The following is a 15,469-nucleotide window of genomic DNA, read 5'->3' as shown; positions in this document are numbered from 1 at the left end:
TCAGTTGAGGGCTACAAATCGAGGCTTGTCAAGTAACTGAGACTTGCCTCCAGGCAAAAAGCTAGAGGATAACTGAACTTTTCCTTGGCTTGCAAATCTACCCAGGAAAGTAAGACTTGACAGTGGTGTTTAACATGGGTCCATCCACACTCATACAAACCCAGAAGAGGGAGCCACAACCAGCAGAACACCAAACACACACAGGAAAAATTTGGCAGGCTCCAAAACCCACTGAGACAGCCAAAATGGTAAAACAAAGAAACAAATCCCCAATGAGAGAACAAGATAATTCTGCATGAGAAGAAATAAATGACTGGAAGTAAGCAAGGCGGCAGAGGGAGAGTTCAGAGTAATAATCATGAGGAAGTTCAACAGCATGAGTAAAGATATGGAAGCACTGAACACCAAACAACTAGAAATGAGGAATGACATAGCAGAACTAAAGAACACACTGGAAGGAATAGAGTAGAGGAAGCTGAGGACCGCATCAGTGAATTAGAAGACAGGGTAGAAAAAAATCACCCAATCAGAAAACCAAAAAGAAAAAAACAATTATAAAACAGGAAGACAGCCTAAGAGAACCGTGGGACAAAATGAAACATAACATCCACATCATAGGAGTGCCAAAAGAAGAAAATGAGCAAGGGTTAGAGAATATATTTGAAGAAATAGTGAAAGAAAACTTCCCTAGCTTGGTGTAGGAGAAAGGCATACAAGTTCAAGAAGCACAGAGAGTCCCAAGTAAGACACATAATAATTAAAGTGCCCAAAATTAAAGACAAAGAGAGAATCCTAAAGGCAGCAAGAGATAAGCAATAGGTTACCTGCAAAGGAACCCCCATAAAGCTATCAGCTGACTTCTCAACAGAAACACTACAGGCCAGAAGGGAATGGCATGAAGTAAACAAGGTAAGAAAAAACAAGAACCTGAATCCAAGACTATCCAGCAAGGCTATCATTCAAAATAGAAGGTGAAATAAAGACCTTCCCAGACACACACAAAAAAGGCTAAGGGAATATATTAGCACCAAACCAGCACTCCAAGAAATGTTAAAAGAACTGCTGTAATAAGTAGAAGAAATAGGAAGAGAAACATAACCATAATGAACAAAAATGGCAATAAATAAGTACATATCAGTAATAACCTGAAATGTAAATGGATTAAACACTCTGATCAAAAGACACAGAGTAGTTGATTGGATAAGGCATGACTCATATATATGTTTACAAGAGACCCGCTCACAACAAACGACTCACATATGTTGAAATTGAAGGGATGGAAAAAATTTTTCCAAGCAGGCGGAAAGGAAAAAAACAGCTGGGGTAGCAATACTCATATCCAATAAAATAGACTTCAAAATGAAGACCATCATGTACCTTGGTTGCGGTTCGTCCCCGGCCCTAGTTGTGGTCCTGTGGGTGGCAGCCAAGTGATGTGTCTCTCTTACATTGATGTTTTTCTCTCTCTCTCTTCCTCCCTCCCTCCCTCTGAAGATAAATGCAAAACTGTCCTCAGGTGAGGATAAAAAAAAAAAATGAAGGCCATACCTAGAGACAAAGAATTGAAAAATCTATCCAACAGGAGATATAACCTTAGTAAACATATATGCACCCAACATAGGAAAACAAAAGTACATTTTAAAACTTCTGGAGGACTTCAAAGGAGAAATCAACAGCAATATAATCATAGCAGGGGACTTCAACACCCCTCTGACATCACTGGATAGATCCTCTAGACAAATAATTAACACGGAAATAGAGACTCTAAATGATGCACTATATCAAATAGATTTAATAGATATCTATAGAAAATTACACCCAAGAATGGCAGAATTTACATTCTTCTCAAGTGCACATGGGACATTCTCAAAGACAGACCAAATTTTAGGGCACAAACTAAGTCTCTACAAGTTCAAGAAGATTGAAATCAAAGCAAGCATCTTCTCAGATCACAATAGCATGAAACTAGAAATCAATTACAACAAAAACATGCAAAAATATTCAAATATATGGAGGCTAAATAGCATGTTATTAAACAATGAATGAGTTACCAAGGAGATCAAGGAAGAAATTAAAAACTTCCTGGAGCTCTCCTTCCAGAGACTCCAGAGTCCGGTCTAACCCAGAGAACAGTGGGCTGGCTGAGCACATGCCTGCCCCTCCCTGGGCTGTGCTTCCCCCCAGTCCCATCTTCCTCTTCCCCTGAGAGGCCCCAGGCCTGGAGCAACTCCCTTCCCAGCTGCTCCTTTAAGGATGAGCTACACACACTGATTTTTGAAAGTCAGCCATGGGGTCACCTCCTGACACCCACCCTCATCTCTGTGTGGAATTAAATGCCCTTCCTGTGGAATCTCATCCCACAGTGTAAGCAGGGCACCTGGGAAAAGTATGACCTCATTCTATGGTATGAGTACAACTGGGACAAGGGTGACCTCGTCCTGGGGTGTGAACGGAGCACCTGAGACAGGTGTGACCTCATTCTGTGGTGTGAGTACAACACCTGGGACAAGTGTGACCTCGTCCTGGGGTGTGAGCAGAGCACCAGGGACAAGAGTGACCTCACACACAGTCAAGCATCCAGAACAGGAGTGGCCTCATCCCACAGTGCTTTACCGCACGGGCCCTGACTTTTTTCTTTGAGAAGGAATGGATATGAAAGATCCTTTGCCCAGGAGTCTGAAAACCTGGATTCTTGTCTTGAACTGAGGCTTTCATTAGGCATGTAACCTGGGGCACTTAAGAGAGCTAACCCTTGGCTTCTTAAAATAAAGAATGAGAATTACGCCTCTTCTGTCTTACCTAGTCGCTGTAGGGATCAAACTGTAGTCTGTACCAGTGTTTGGTGGCACCATCAGGGCTCCCTCTGTTCATTTCCAAGCAAAATAATATCATATATTTATGTGTAGATTAGAAAATGAGCTCTTTTCTCATTGTGTGCCTCACCTGTGTCCCATCCCAAAGGGGCTCATGAAGGTGCCCAGGAGCAGTAGGATTCGGTGAGATGCAGGGACATGGGGCTGGGCTGGGTCCTCTGGAGCCTGGGCCCGCAGGCCGGGCCATGTAAAGTCGGCCCCCATTTGAGCCACCAACTAGACCAGGCTTGAATCCTGTGACCTAAAGTAAAAAAATGTCCTTTGGCTGTGTTCGCTAGGTCGCTGATGCCTGTGGGGTCAGCTGGTGCCTGGCTGTGCCCCCATCCTGTGGCCGCTCAGAAGTGTAATGCTAGTTCCCCTGAGCGGCCAGGGCTGGAGGAGTGGCGCTGGCAGAGGCCAGGGCGGGTGGTTCCCACCTCTGGCCCAGAAAAGCTCCCTTCTTCCCTGGTAGTTGAAGCGAGGAAGGGCCAGTTTTAGTGCTATGGTTGTCCTTTTTGAAGTGCCTTTTTCCTGGAGGGAAAGCACGTGGCCCCTCAGTGCTGGGGTTCCAAGTCCTCGCCTGGGTGTGGCTGCTGGGCCCCCACACTGGACCTGGGACCTGAGGCAGACACCAGCCTGTCTTATCAAGGTGACCGCAACAGCCAGGCCGTGAGCAGGGGCTGAGACCATGAACCTGTTCCTGCGCATTCCTTCTCCCTTCCCTCCTCTCCCGTCCCTTCCTCCCTCACAACCCCCCTCAGCCTGTGCCCGGGGGCATCACGGTTCTCTGAGGAGGAAGGCTGCAGAAGCTGCCATATCCCAGGCGGGCCCTGTCTTATGTCTGGTTTGGGCTGGCCCCTGGGACAGAATCCCACAACCGACACCTGCCCTCCTACCCGCCTCCACTTGCCGACCCCCTGACATTGCCTGGGCTGGGCTGTCTGAGCTCCTCCCGTGCTGCTGAGCCAGGTGAGGACAGGTGAGCCAGACTACAGGAAGGGAAACTGACTGGTGGACTGAGATGCAACTGCTTGTGGTTTTTGTTTGCTTTTGAAATGACAGAAACTTAAGTCACAGAAAAAAATTCCATTGCTTAAGTGTCCTGTGCTGACCCTCAGCCGAACGGAAAGCTTGTTTCTGATGCCCTTCAGAAGTTATGGCAGTGGGCCTCAGGGTGAGTCCCAAGGGGAGCAGCGAAGGGCCCTGGACGGACATTCTCAGGGCAGGGATGTCACCTGCTGCCGTAGACACAGAGACCAGGCTGCCTAGACTGACTGGACTGCCAGAGGCCGTGGGGGGCACAGAGCCGGCTGGGTGCCGCCTGCCTGGCGGGAAGCAGGCGAGCAGACAGCTAACAATAGAGCAGGAAACTTCCCAGCTGAGAGCCGGGCTAGTCAAGTGAGAATACGGATCAAAACTCACTTCCTCAGCCTCCGAGCAGCCTGCTATTGAAAGGCTGTCCATCCGCTGAGCCTGCTTAATATTTCATTCACACAGACACTGGCAACGAAGAGCCCGCATCTCGTAGACCTGGCCTGTGGCAGAGCTGGAGGGGAGCGCCTACCACCATGGTCCCCTGTGAGCAGCGGAGAGATGGAGAGTCCAGGTGACGGACTAGGCACTGTCACTTAGCCCCAGAATCTGGTCCTGGACTGCCTTCCTAAAAAGATGGATTTGGGAGCATTGTCAAGGATTTTAAGCCTGGCCCCATGTGAAATCCCAGGAGGAACATGGCCCTTGTCTAACATTATTTGGGTCAGGAAAGGGTTTCCTCAGTAGGTGTTTCAGTTCCTGATCAAAATGTATTCTAATTTCTTAAAGAATACTTTCAAATTACTTTAATTTACTGATCTGCACACAAACCTCTGCGAAAGGTGTACGGAATGTTTCCTCCGAGTTTTTCTGGTCTCTGCAGGAGGGCACGGGCCAAGCACTGTTTTCTGTATCTGGCTGTAGTTCCCTGAGGGTAGGGGCTGTCTGTGTCTTTATGCTCTTGGCTTTTAGCTTGGGAATTGGCTTACATGTCACACTTCACTAGTGTTTACTGCAAGAATGGCCTTGTGTTTCCTATTGCCCCCAAAATGGGATTCAGAAAGAGTGCTGGAGACAAGCCTCTGGAGGGTTTTCATGGATCACACAGGGCTTGCTGTTACCAAGGGGGTGCTCTGGAGAAAAGAAGTGAGTGTGGCTGATGTGGAGAGATCGCTCCAGACCATAGCCCCAGTTCCTCGCCCTCCGTGAAAATGGAGTTGGAAGCAGACGTCGGGAGACTCAACCCCAGAGTTTTGGAAATGGAGCTGATGACAGGCACAGCCACCTCCTCCTGGAACCTTGGCCTTTGTGACCTTTCTTAGCTGCTGAAGTTTAGACACTTCCATCATTGTGACATGTCCTTACCTGGTCATGATGATGCTGTTTGAGGGGCCCCAAGGCATCTGAAGTTATGACAGGGGACAGGATGTGGGATAAAATAGTCATTGGCACGGATTTAATTTATACAACTTTGTAAAAGATAAAAAATGACATAGGAATTGTCAAGCTCCTTAAAAGAAAGGGCTTGGGAGACCCACCATCCCCCCTGAAGTGCCATTTGGTTGGGTTTTTTGGTAGGAAGGTGATGGAGGGTATGTTCTATGAGATGCAGACTTTGGGGCGGGGGGAGGAAGCCCTGGTTTAAATCACAGCTGGTTCAGGTCTAAGTCGTTTGAACAGGTTAACTTGGGACAAGCATACAATGCGTAGAAATAGGAAATCCATGAACCATAGAAATGTAAAACACGGATGCTCTCTGTGTCCTGGACATAGAGCCCCTCCAGCCTTGGGCCCCTCTGCTGCTGCATGCATCCTGCTGTCCCTCGCGCTGCCCCTGTGTTCCCTCGAGCTCAGCCAGCAGGATGCCCCCACCACCAGGGCTCTCTGTTGCAGGACACTCACCTCTGTGGGGTTGTTCTGCCTTCATCACTCAAGGCTCAGTTCATGGTTGTCTGTGTTTCCTCAGTAACTAGGTTAGTGCTGGGACTTAGACAAGCAGCTCACACAGAGTGCGTGGGAATGTGGAGATGGACAGTGAGATTGTCAGAGTTGACCTCAGGAGATGACAGGCCCTATACACCTTCCCCTGCCATTGAGTTGCTGCCTGAAATCTGACCATGAGAATGTAATTCTCTATTTTAAGCCACAGAGGAGATTTGACCCCTGAGAATGGTGACACAAGTTCTGTGAGTCACTCCCACCTCTTGGAGATTGAGTTTATCTGACGCTCCTCCTGAAGGGATAGGGGACAGTGTAACGATCCTTATGTGGGCAGGGTGGGGTTGGCACAGACCACTGGGGGCCCCCAAAGACCAGTAGTTCTGCTTTACAATTTGAGGTTTGTTTATTTGTTTGCAGGGGGATTTTTTGTATTGTGGTAAAATACACATAACATGAAATTTACTGTGTTAACCATTTTAAGGGTACAAATCAATATCACAAAGGGTGTTCACACTGTTGTGCTACCATTCATCTCCAGAACGTCTTCATCTTGCAAAACTGAAACTCTGCACCTCTTAAACCGTAACTCCTCATTCTTCCTCTCCACCACTCTACTTTCTGTCTCAATGAATTCGACGACTGTGGGTGCTTCATGTAGATGGAACCCTACAGTATCTGTCCTCTTCTCGCTGGCTTCTTGTCTGAATGTGCTGCCCTCAAGGTTCAGCCCCCGTAGCATGCGCCAGCGTCCCTTCCTCTGTGAGGCCGGGTCGTATTCCATTGTACGTACAGACCACATTTCGCTTAGCCACTCATCTGTCGATGGACGTTTGGGTTATTTCCACCTTTTGACTGTTGTAAATAACGTGGCTATGAACATGAGTTAGAAATACCTTTGGAGTCTCTGCTTTCAATTATTTTGTCTGTACACTTAGAAGCGGGATTCTGGATCGCGTGGTAATTCTCTTTCACTGTTTGAGGAGCCGCCGTACTGTTCGCCACAGTGGCCGCACCATTTTACATTCCCACCGGGGCGCAAAGATTCCTATTTCTCCTCATTTTTGACATTCTAATGGGTGTGAAGTGGTATCTTATGGTTGTTTGGATTGGCATTTCCCTAATGATTAGTGATGGTGAGCATCTTTTCACGTGCCTATTGGCTGTCTGTATATCTCTTTGCTTCCCACTTTTTTTTTTTTTTTTTATCCTCACCCGAGGACATTTTTCGATATTTTGTTCAGATAGAGTGGGAGGGAGAGAGAGAGAGAGAGAAACATTGATGTGAAAGGGACACATCGAGTGGTCGCCACCCACACGACCCAACCAGGGACGGGGACAAACTGCAACCGAGGTACGTGCCCTCAGCGGGAACCGAACCCGGGTCTCTCCAGACCGCAGGCCAACGCTCTAACTGCTGAGCCAAACCGGCCAGGGCTCTTCACTTCCCACTTTGTTTGAACTTGCAGTGGATATTGATGTGTGTGGCCTGAGAAGCCCTCAGTCAAGGATAGAAGACGACGTGCCGGGCAGCTAGCGTCTGCTGTTGGCCCAGTACCGGCGAGTCCTCACGTTGCGCTGGAGTCGGATGAGGTCCAGTTGCTCTGCTCCCCATGCCCCCTTCTCAGTACCCACCCTGGCTCAGTTGAAATGATCTGGGATTCTGGATGTGGCCTGTATAGTCTCTTAGCTGTCTCTGTGTGACCCTAAATTAATAAAAGAGTTTTTTGTTGTTGTTTTTTTCAGTTGAATGATGACTCCCTGTCCTCCTGACATCCTAAATGACTCTGATGCACAGGAGCAAGGGGACGGGAAGGAGGGGGTGGCAAACCTGATGGGAAAACTCCACATGTATGGAGACCTGGTTCAGATGATGTGGGCGGAGGGGCAGAAGGCAAAGGCCCCCCAGGACACTGTAGCCAGGTGGAGCCAGAGCTTCCCTGTGAATCTGCAATGTCTGCCGACACCCAGCCAGCCTCCCGAAGGCAAATCCCTGCTCTCCTTTTCCTCAGCGCAGCTGCGACTCTCTCTGGTGTCCTCACTGGTGGCTGAAAGAGAAACCCTCCTGGGGACTTCCTGATACTGATAACTAAGCCTGTTCTCTCAGGCTCTCTGTTCTCCCTCACCATCCACAAGGCAGAAAAGTTCTACTTATTTCCCCTTAAGGTCAAGTTCAAATACTGCTTCCTCTTCGAAGTCATTCCCAGGATTCACCCCCTCCATTGCATTGCCTGCAGATGTCACACCCGTTATGGATGTGAAACCAGGCGTGCCTTGTCTCCTAGGCGTGTCTCCGTGAGACAGTTGGCCCCCTGAGGTTACTCATCGTGGCATCTCCCCTGGAAAAGCCCGACTGCATAGTCCTTGGTGAATAGGGAATGGAACACATGGATCATTATGCACAGCTATTCTTCCATTTTCCATTTTTTATCATTATCATTACTTATCATTTATCTGGGTTGAGAGATGTTGAATAAGAACACAGTTCCTAAATTCAAAAAGCTTTTAATTTGGTAACCAGAAAGATCAATTCTACATTTTTATTTGTGGCTTGCTTTTAGATATCTTTTTGATATTTAGAAAGAGGTAAACAATATAGTACATGGAGTTCTGTTTCTGAAATAGCTGAGATCTGTGGCTAATGCAGTGAGTAGGAAGCTAGGAAAACAAACCTACTCTGTGCTTGAGGTCCTGTCCTCATGCTGATTGATAAGGAGAGTGATCTGTGTACTGTGGCTGAGCCACCTGTGTGTATGTAAGACGCTCTCTGGATAATTACTGGCAAAGACTTTACAAGGCTATGACTGATCCTCCAAACTGGTGGTTTGCAGTTGCCCTTTGCTTTAGGTTAGGGAGAATTTAATTGGTGAAGCAATGCTAAGTATTCCCATGGCATTTAAATGCTGCTGGGTTTTTGAGACTCTGGGAATGTAATGTTGGCACTGCACAGAATGTGAGCACCCTATACAGTGCCTGCCTTGTTTCTGGTTCTGTGTTGGTTTTCTCTTCCGGCTGCTTTGCTGGCTTGTCTGCTTAAAGATGCAGGTTGCAGGCTGCCTCTGGGTTTGTCCCAATGGTTGGAATCTAGAAGCCTGTACCTGTCTTGGAGGCACCACTTGGCATTACTGTGTTTATGAACTGACCTTTGAAGGTGCTGTTTCCCATCTTAGAAATGAGGATAGCACTTGATATTCTTAGTTATAGGATTTGGCGAGGGCATATGAATAACGTGTCTAACGCTTTGAAGGGCTGGGTGTAACTACGCCCCTTATTATGCATGGTGGTTGATGTGACGGCCGGATTTCAAAGCCCAGAGGCCCAAGCCAGCTTGTCCTCACTGCTGAGCTGGTGAGGAAGGAGATGACATGGTTACAGCAGAGCTCCAGACTTGGGAAGAAAGGGCCTACGCAGACGGGGTCCCGGCCAGCGGGTTTGGCCATAAATAAACACTCCTGTGTCTTGAGCTGAAGATTTGCCCAGTGAAATGGAGAAGCTGATGGGAGGGTGGTGCCTAGTGGCCAAGTTTAGGGTCAGCTATATTTTCAGAAGTAGATGAGGAAGTGGGAGGCTGCCAAGATCACTCCTCTGAGGTTTCCCTCTCTGAGAAGGTTGCTGCCTTCTCGAAGGTGGGGGTGTGGCCCTTTAACCTCGCAGGCATGTGCGTTGGATTTAATACACTGTTTTATGATCCAATTCTGTCAGCTATTTAGTTGCTCACCATTTCCTGTTGAGCAGTTCCAGTAGCCAGCAGTCCAAATCGCAAGGGCTAGCGTACTCAGGGAGAGCGCTCAGCAGCTGCCAGTGTTTTGATGGTTTTTATTATTGGTAACTATGAGATATTTCTGACATAAACATCTATGTACCCATTGCCCAGACTCAGAAGCAAGGTGTTACCAGTGTAGTCCAACCCACTTGCCCCCCCCCCCCCGATCTTCTTCCTCCCCACTTTTCCAGAGTCAGTATTGTTGTCTGCTATGCCCATGCATTTCCTTCAGCTTTACCACATCTATTCTGATTCCTGAGCAGGACTAGAATTCTGGATGATACTGTTTTTCCCAGAAAATTTGTCTCCTATTTTTTATTTTAAGTTAAAGGCTTCTCACCATATACAATAAATCAGTTGTTTTCTTCTGATAATCTGCTGTCTTACAATGAGGATATTGATGGTATTAGATCCTCTCTGTGCATCTTATTTTATTTTCACAATGTGAAAGTGAAGAGACACTAGCAAGTATTGGCGGGGAGATTGTTATTTTTTTTGATTGGCAAAGGCAGTGATACAAAGAGAGGGAACCGTTTTAAGTGGGTAGAGTGTGGAAGCTGAAGGATTTGAATACTGCCATGAGTATAGGGAGAGAGGCACTATTTTTTTCTTTTTGTAAATGCAATAATAGGAGCCTCAGTATTTCTCCTGTTTCACAGTGAAAGGAAAAGGAGCGACACCATGGCATCCAGGTGCTTCATGCTTTTAGGGGGAGTCAGTGCTGTGACCCTTGACCCTTAGACCTTTATTTTTTCTCTTATACCATCTTGCCTACCCACGATCTGACAAAGCTACCTCCTTAATTGACTCAGAAAGACAAGTATTAATTGAAGAAAATGGCATTGAATTATGAGACTCAGCAACCAATTAATTACCTGGTAACTTGACCCAGCAGAGTATCTTCCCCACTGTAGACATTCACTAATTGTTTGATTTATTATTGGAAATTAGAGATAGTATGGATAATTGAAATCTAGGCAATACCCTCAATTCCCTGTGTTCCCCCAACACTCTTAATGGGGCATCTACTGAAATACAGGGATCATGTTTCGGTTCATCCACTAGCAGATGGTTTGTCCATCATTTGTTGGGTGCTTGCCGGATGCTGGGCTCTGAAGGTGAGCAGGTGCCGTCCCTCCATGGAGGTGCAGGGTGCCTGCGGCATCTGCCCACAGCACAGTGCTCGCTGTGTGAAGGTGTGTGCTAAATGCAGAGGGGACGTGGGAGAAAGAGAATCTCGATCTTTCTGAGGTTTTCTTTCCTTTACCCAAAGCATCTTCATGTGAAGGTGCTGTATAAGAAAGGAAGGAGGAGGAGAGTCTCTGAGTGAGGGGTCCGGAAAGGATTATTTTACCCATCTGGTGCCCTGACTACCTCTGGGGGGAAATGCTCACATCTGTCCTGTTGTGCCAAGTGGTCTGTGTGTTTCTGATTTGGAAGTTTCCCTGAACCTTTCATGTGGCTCTTGTTTTGGCCTTGCCAACTCCCAGGCAAAAAAATGCCTGTGATCGTCTTTGAAATTCCCACAAGCCATTCGAGTCTGCCAGAGAGGTTTACCTAATTGGAAAGGTGGTTTTGCTACCTGTCACTTCGGGGAACACATCAGAGGATTCAGCCAACCTGCCCTAGGTTTGATATTTTTTCCTCACTATCTTCCTAGGTAAAGCAAAGCCCCCCACCCACAGGAGATCTGGAAAAATCAATGGCTGGGGTTTGGACAGAGCCTCTGCTCGTGGCTTCTTCCATGCTCTCGTGCTCAGGGCCAGACTGGGTCGAGGAGAAGGGTCTGCCCCTGCTAATAAAGGGGCTGTGATAGTCCCTGACTCGGCCCCTTGGGAACAGTGATCCTGGAAGCAGAAATCACATGAGCACGAGAGGACACCCCTCCCGCGTGGGAAAGCAGTGCTTGATTGCTGTGGTGACTTGGGGACAAAAATCCCAGTAGCTATAGTCTTTTGGTTTTCGGTTGAACTTTTTTCCTGATGTTTGTGTCCATATGATTTTTGAAAAGGAAAATAAACACCTAAATCAGAGCAGTGTGATGTTTTAAAACCCAGTCGCGGGGTCTCAGCTGTCTCAGTTGGATGTGATCCAGGCCATGTGGCCTAATGACTTGAGAGAGACTTTAAGGAGACATAGAAAGTCTTTTGTGTGTTGTTTGTTAATCCTCACCAGAGATATTTTTTCACTGATTTTTTTTATATAGAGTAGAAGGGAGGGAGGGAAAGAGAGAAACATCAATGTGAGAGAGACACATCTTTCGATTGGTTGCCTCCCACATGACCCTAACCAAGGTGGGGATTGAACCACAACCGAATATATGCCTCTGACCAGAATCAAACCAAGACCCTTCAGTCCTCGGGTCGACCCTCTGACTGCTGAGCCAAACCGGCCGGGGCAGAAAGTCCTTTCAGTGAATCACCATAGAAAAGAGCGCATGTGGCAACTGGGAGAATCAGGTGGGGGTGGCGTGGAGGCGCCGTTCTAGCTGTGGTGTAGGGAACCTAATAGAACTTCTCTTTTTTGTGCAAGTATTGGAGATCCAGGTTTGGTTTGGGCAGCAAGGTAAAGACCCCAGTGATACGTGCGTTGCAGCCCTTTGCCATCTTTTCTTCAAAGTAATAAAATACCATTTTTTTAACAGTAGTTATTCTTATAGGTAATTTTAGATGAAACAGAGCATTGGTGAGTCTTAACATCTTCTGATGTGTTGTGGGACCAGTCAGTATTTGTACAGTAATTATATTTACTTACTGCTTTCATTTTTAAGGAGGACTTTTTTACCCTGCTCCTCAGCAACAGATTTCTGTTGAAACAGCTAATCAGCAGGGCTGGTTCTGTTCGCAGTAGGAAGGGTGTGTGGGCTGTCTCACGTTCCCCAGACGTTTGCCGTGCTCTCCGCGGGCAACATGTTAGACCACAATGTGTTTCCAAACTGTTGTTCCAGGAGTTTTGCTATACACTTTCCTTTCTCAGTGAATCCCTCACTCAAATCAGTGACAGAACGGTGACTGTTTTTAAATCCTGGGAAGCTACGTGAGTCATTCTCAGAACTCAAAGAAACTTGCTGCTGAGACTTGGGCAGTTTCCACAGGATGTGAGAATATGATTTAAGGACCCAAGTGATTCCATTTTCCATGATTCAGGTGAGTCCCAATAGAGGTTTCTGATTACAGACGGAAAAATGAGAATGAGACAGAGGCAAAGATAAGAGTCTGTAGCAGTTAAACCCTTAAAACAGGCTTTCTTTTTCCTTTTTTTGTAAATTGTTGTTATAATTGAAGCTTAAGGGCCTGGCATACTTGCTTTCTCTCACTGTGTGCGTGTGCGTGTGCGTGTGCGTGTGTGTGTGTGTGGTTTTTGCATCAGAGTAAGAGGACAAGAAGCATATACACATTTTCTTTTTTTTTTTTATCCTCACCCGAAGACATTTTTCCATTTTTTGTTCAGATACAGTGGGAGGGAGAGAGAGGAAGAGAAAGAGAGAGAGAAACATCTACGTGAAAGGGACACATTGAGTGGCTGCCACCCGCACAACCCAACCAGGGCCGGGGACAAACTGCAACCAAGGTACGTGCCCTTAGCGGGAACCGAACCCGGGTCTCTCTGGACCGCAGACCCATGCTCTAACCGCTGAGCCAAACTGGCCAGGGCCATTTACATATTTTCTTTCATAGTCTGCCCTTGTCCATGGTCCCGACAGGCTGAGGTTGGCTCTTTGTCTGGTTGCCCGCTCCTGCACTCCGCCAGCCCTGCCAGTGGAGGAGACTTGCATTTCAGATGGCAGAGAAGGAGCAGCCCCTCCAGTGGGGCCATGGGTGGTCATCACCCCGGAACATCCCTCCAGCTTTCCTGCTCTCTTGTTTGCTGAGGCCACAAGGGGCGCTGGGGCTGCCTTGGGGAAGCCCCACCATCTGCAGTGCACAGGGCAGGCCTTGGTGGTGGTGTCCTTCAACCTGCTCAGGTGGAGACACGCCTGTCTGATGAGAAGACGTTAGAGCCTGGGTCTCCTGGCTCAGTCCGGAAGGAAGCGCCCTGTCTCCTTGGCTAGCATGTGGTACCAAATAGTGGAAATGTGGCCTCCATAGGCCAGCTGCTGTGGCGCAGTGTGGGGGTGGGGAGGAGATGTGCTACCGAATCTTCAGAGTGGCCAGTGGTCTGTCCCTAGCCTAAAGCAGGAGAGGCAAAGAGGAGAGACTTCAGCTGCTGCGGTGGGGCAGGAATGGGGGCGGGAAGCCACATAGGTCCGGATATTCAGCCACGATGCCTGCTCCTTCGTCCTGGCTGTGCAGACTTAACTGCGTGCCCCACGCTGGCCTGACGCTCTCTGGCAAACCAGCATTTGTGGTTCAGTGCCCATCTCCACCTCCCGACCCCAGCACACCTTGAGATCTGTCTTTCTGCCAGCCACCAGATTACTTTTCACCGTACCTTTTCCTTCTCCTCTCTTCTCTCTACCCCAGCAGGCTAAACCCCAGGCCTCTTCCGCTGCACTCTGGTCACACTGGACCAAGACCCACTCGCTGGAGAGCTCCCAGGGAGAGTTCTTTTCTGTCCAGTGTGGGCCCGACACAGCTGGGGCTTGGCTGCGGGGCCTTCCCAGCTCTCACTGCCTCTCCTGTAATCTGTACTAACGGCATCGGCCTTTTACCAGGTCTGAGCCATTCTGAGGGCACTTTTCATCTGACTTTGGTTTCTTGAATGGGTTCAAGTGAAATTTTTCTGATCAGCCGGGTGTTACTTCATGTAAAGGAAATGCAGGCTCATAATTTTAAGTTAGTAAATGGAAAAGGGATGGTTAAAAAGAAACAACTTTCTTTTCCACTACAAATTCAATGCCTCAGTAAGAACAGAGCATTAAAATTTGATATGAGCTCATTGCCCTCGGAACACATGGCTGGGAAGGGCCATTTCCCCCACTCTGAGAAACTCCAGTGTCGTCTCTGATGTGAAGTGATATTCTTTCAGTGATATTAGTCCCTTTTCTGTAACAAACTGAAGTAAAACTAAAATATCCTAGTTCTGACAACCAATTTGACAAATTGTTCAGATAACCCAGTCCGCACCTATCACAGCTTCAGAGCGCATGTCCTCCAACGCTAGTGTAAGGGGCCAGGACTGAGCGTTTGGGCTGTGCGGACCACGTGTCTCATCCGGCTCCCGCGCTGCCGCTCCAGGGCGAAAGCAGCCGCAGACGGTCTGGAAACGGGTGAGCTTGGCTGTGTTCCCATAAAGCATTGTTTGCAAACTCTAAAATTTAGATTCCTCATAAATTTTACAAAAGAAAAATTAGGTTTTTTGGGTTGTTTTGAACCATTTAAAAATATTTTAAAATCATTCCTAGCTCACAGGCTGAATAAAAATGGGTGACAGGTTGTATGAAAACGGCAGTGGGCAGCATTGGGCCCACGGGTCATCACTCTCTGAACCCTACTTTATACTTGATCTTAGCCGAAAGGCTGGGCAGTGATGCTGAACCCTGCTCTAAAACAGGATTTCAGAACTGCTGTTCACGATGCATTAGGGAGTCAGGAAGTCCATTGGGGGGATCTTTCCCAGCATGTTAAAAGAAAAAATAGAATTTAGTGCAGTGCACATAATAAAGTTAAGTACTGTATCATGAAACGTGTGTGTGCGTGCGCACGTGTGTGTGCATGCACACTTGCTGAGTGTACTGAGTGACTGGGTATTATGCCATCGAGTACTTGGAATGAATTTTATATCAACTATGGCCCTTCTCAACCCCCAGACTTTGTGTACCCCAAGGAACACAAAGACTCAGAATCAATGGAGTGCTAATGTTGTTAACCAATGAGAGAGGACCAAGGTGGGTGTGGTCACCTCCATGTATCAGGGCAATGAAGATTCTTAGCATAGGTTCTCT

The 15,469-nt window shown here is 47.6% G+C and overlaps 1 protein-coding gene across 20 annotated transcripts in view; it reads left to right on the top strand.

The window, feature by feature from the left end:
• The window catches only part of SLC22A23 (solute carrier family 22 member 23), a 180,330-nt gene that overhangs the window by 85,592 nt on the left and 79,269 nt on the right, over positions 1 to 15,469 (top strand). For 2 of the 20 annotated variants that reach the window (XR_004958894.1, XM_036255905.1), the window contains exon 4: positions 4,350 to 4,458. The exons of the other annotated variants lie outside the window; for them this stretch is intronic. Coding sequence is in view for 1 of the 2 variants with exons in the window: in XM_036255905.1 (XP_036111798.1) it covers positions 4,350 to 4,458 (109 nt within the window). In the remaining variant the exon portion in view is untranslated. The remainder of the gene's footprint in view (positions 1 to 4,349; positions 4,459 to 15,469) is intronic. 20 annotated transcript variants of the gene reach the window in all.

This window comes from Molossus molossus, unplaced genomic scaffold (assembly GCF_014108415.1).
Source record: "Molossus molossus isolate mMolMol1 unplaced genomic scaffold, mMolMol1.p scaffold_m16_p_12, whole genome shotgun sequence".
NCBI lineage: Eukaryota > Metazoa > Chordata > Mammalia > Chiroptera > Molossidae > Molossus > Molossus molossus.
Note: the sequence above shows the minus strand (reverse complement) of the source record. Positions and strands in the feature narration are given on the sequence as shown.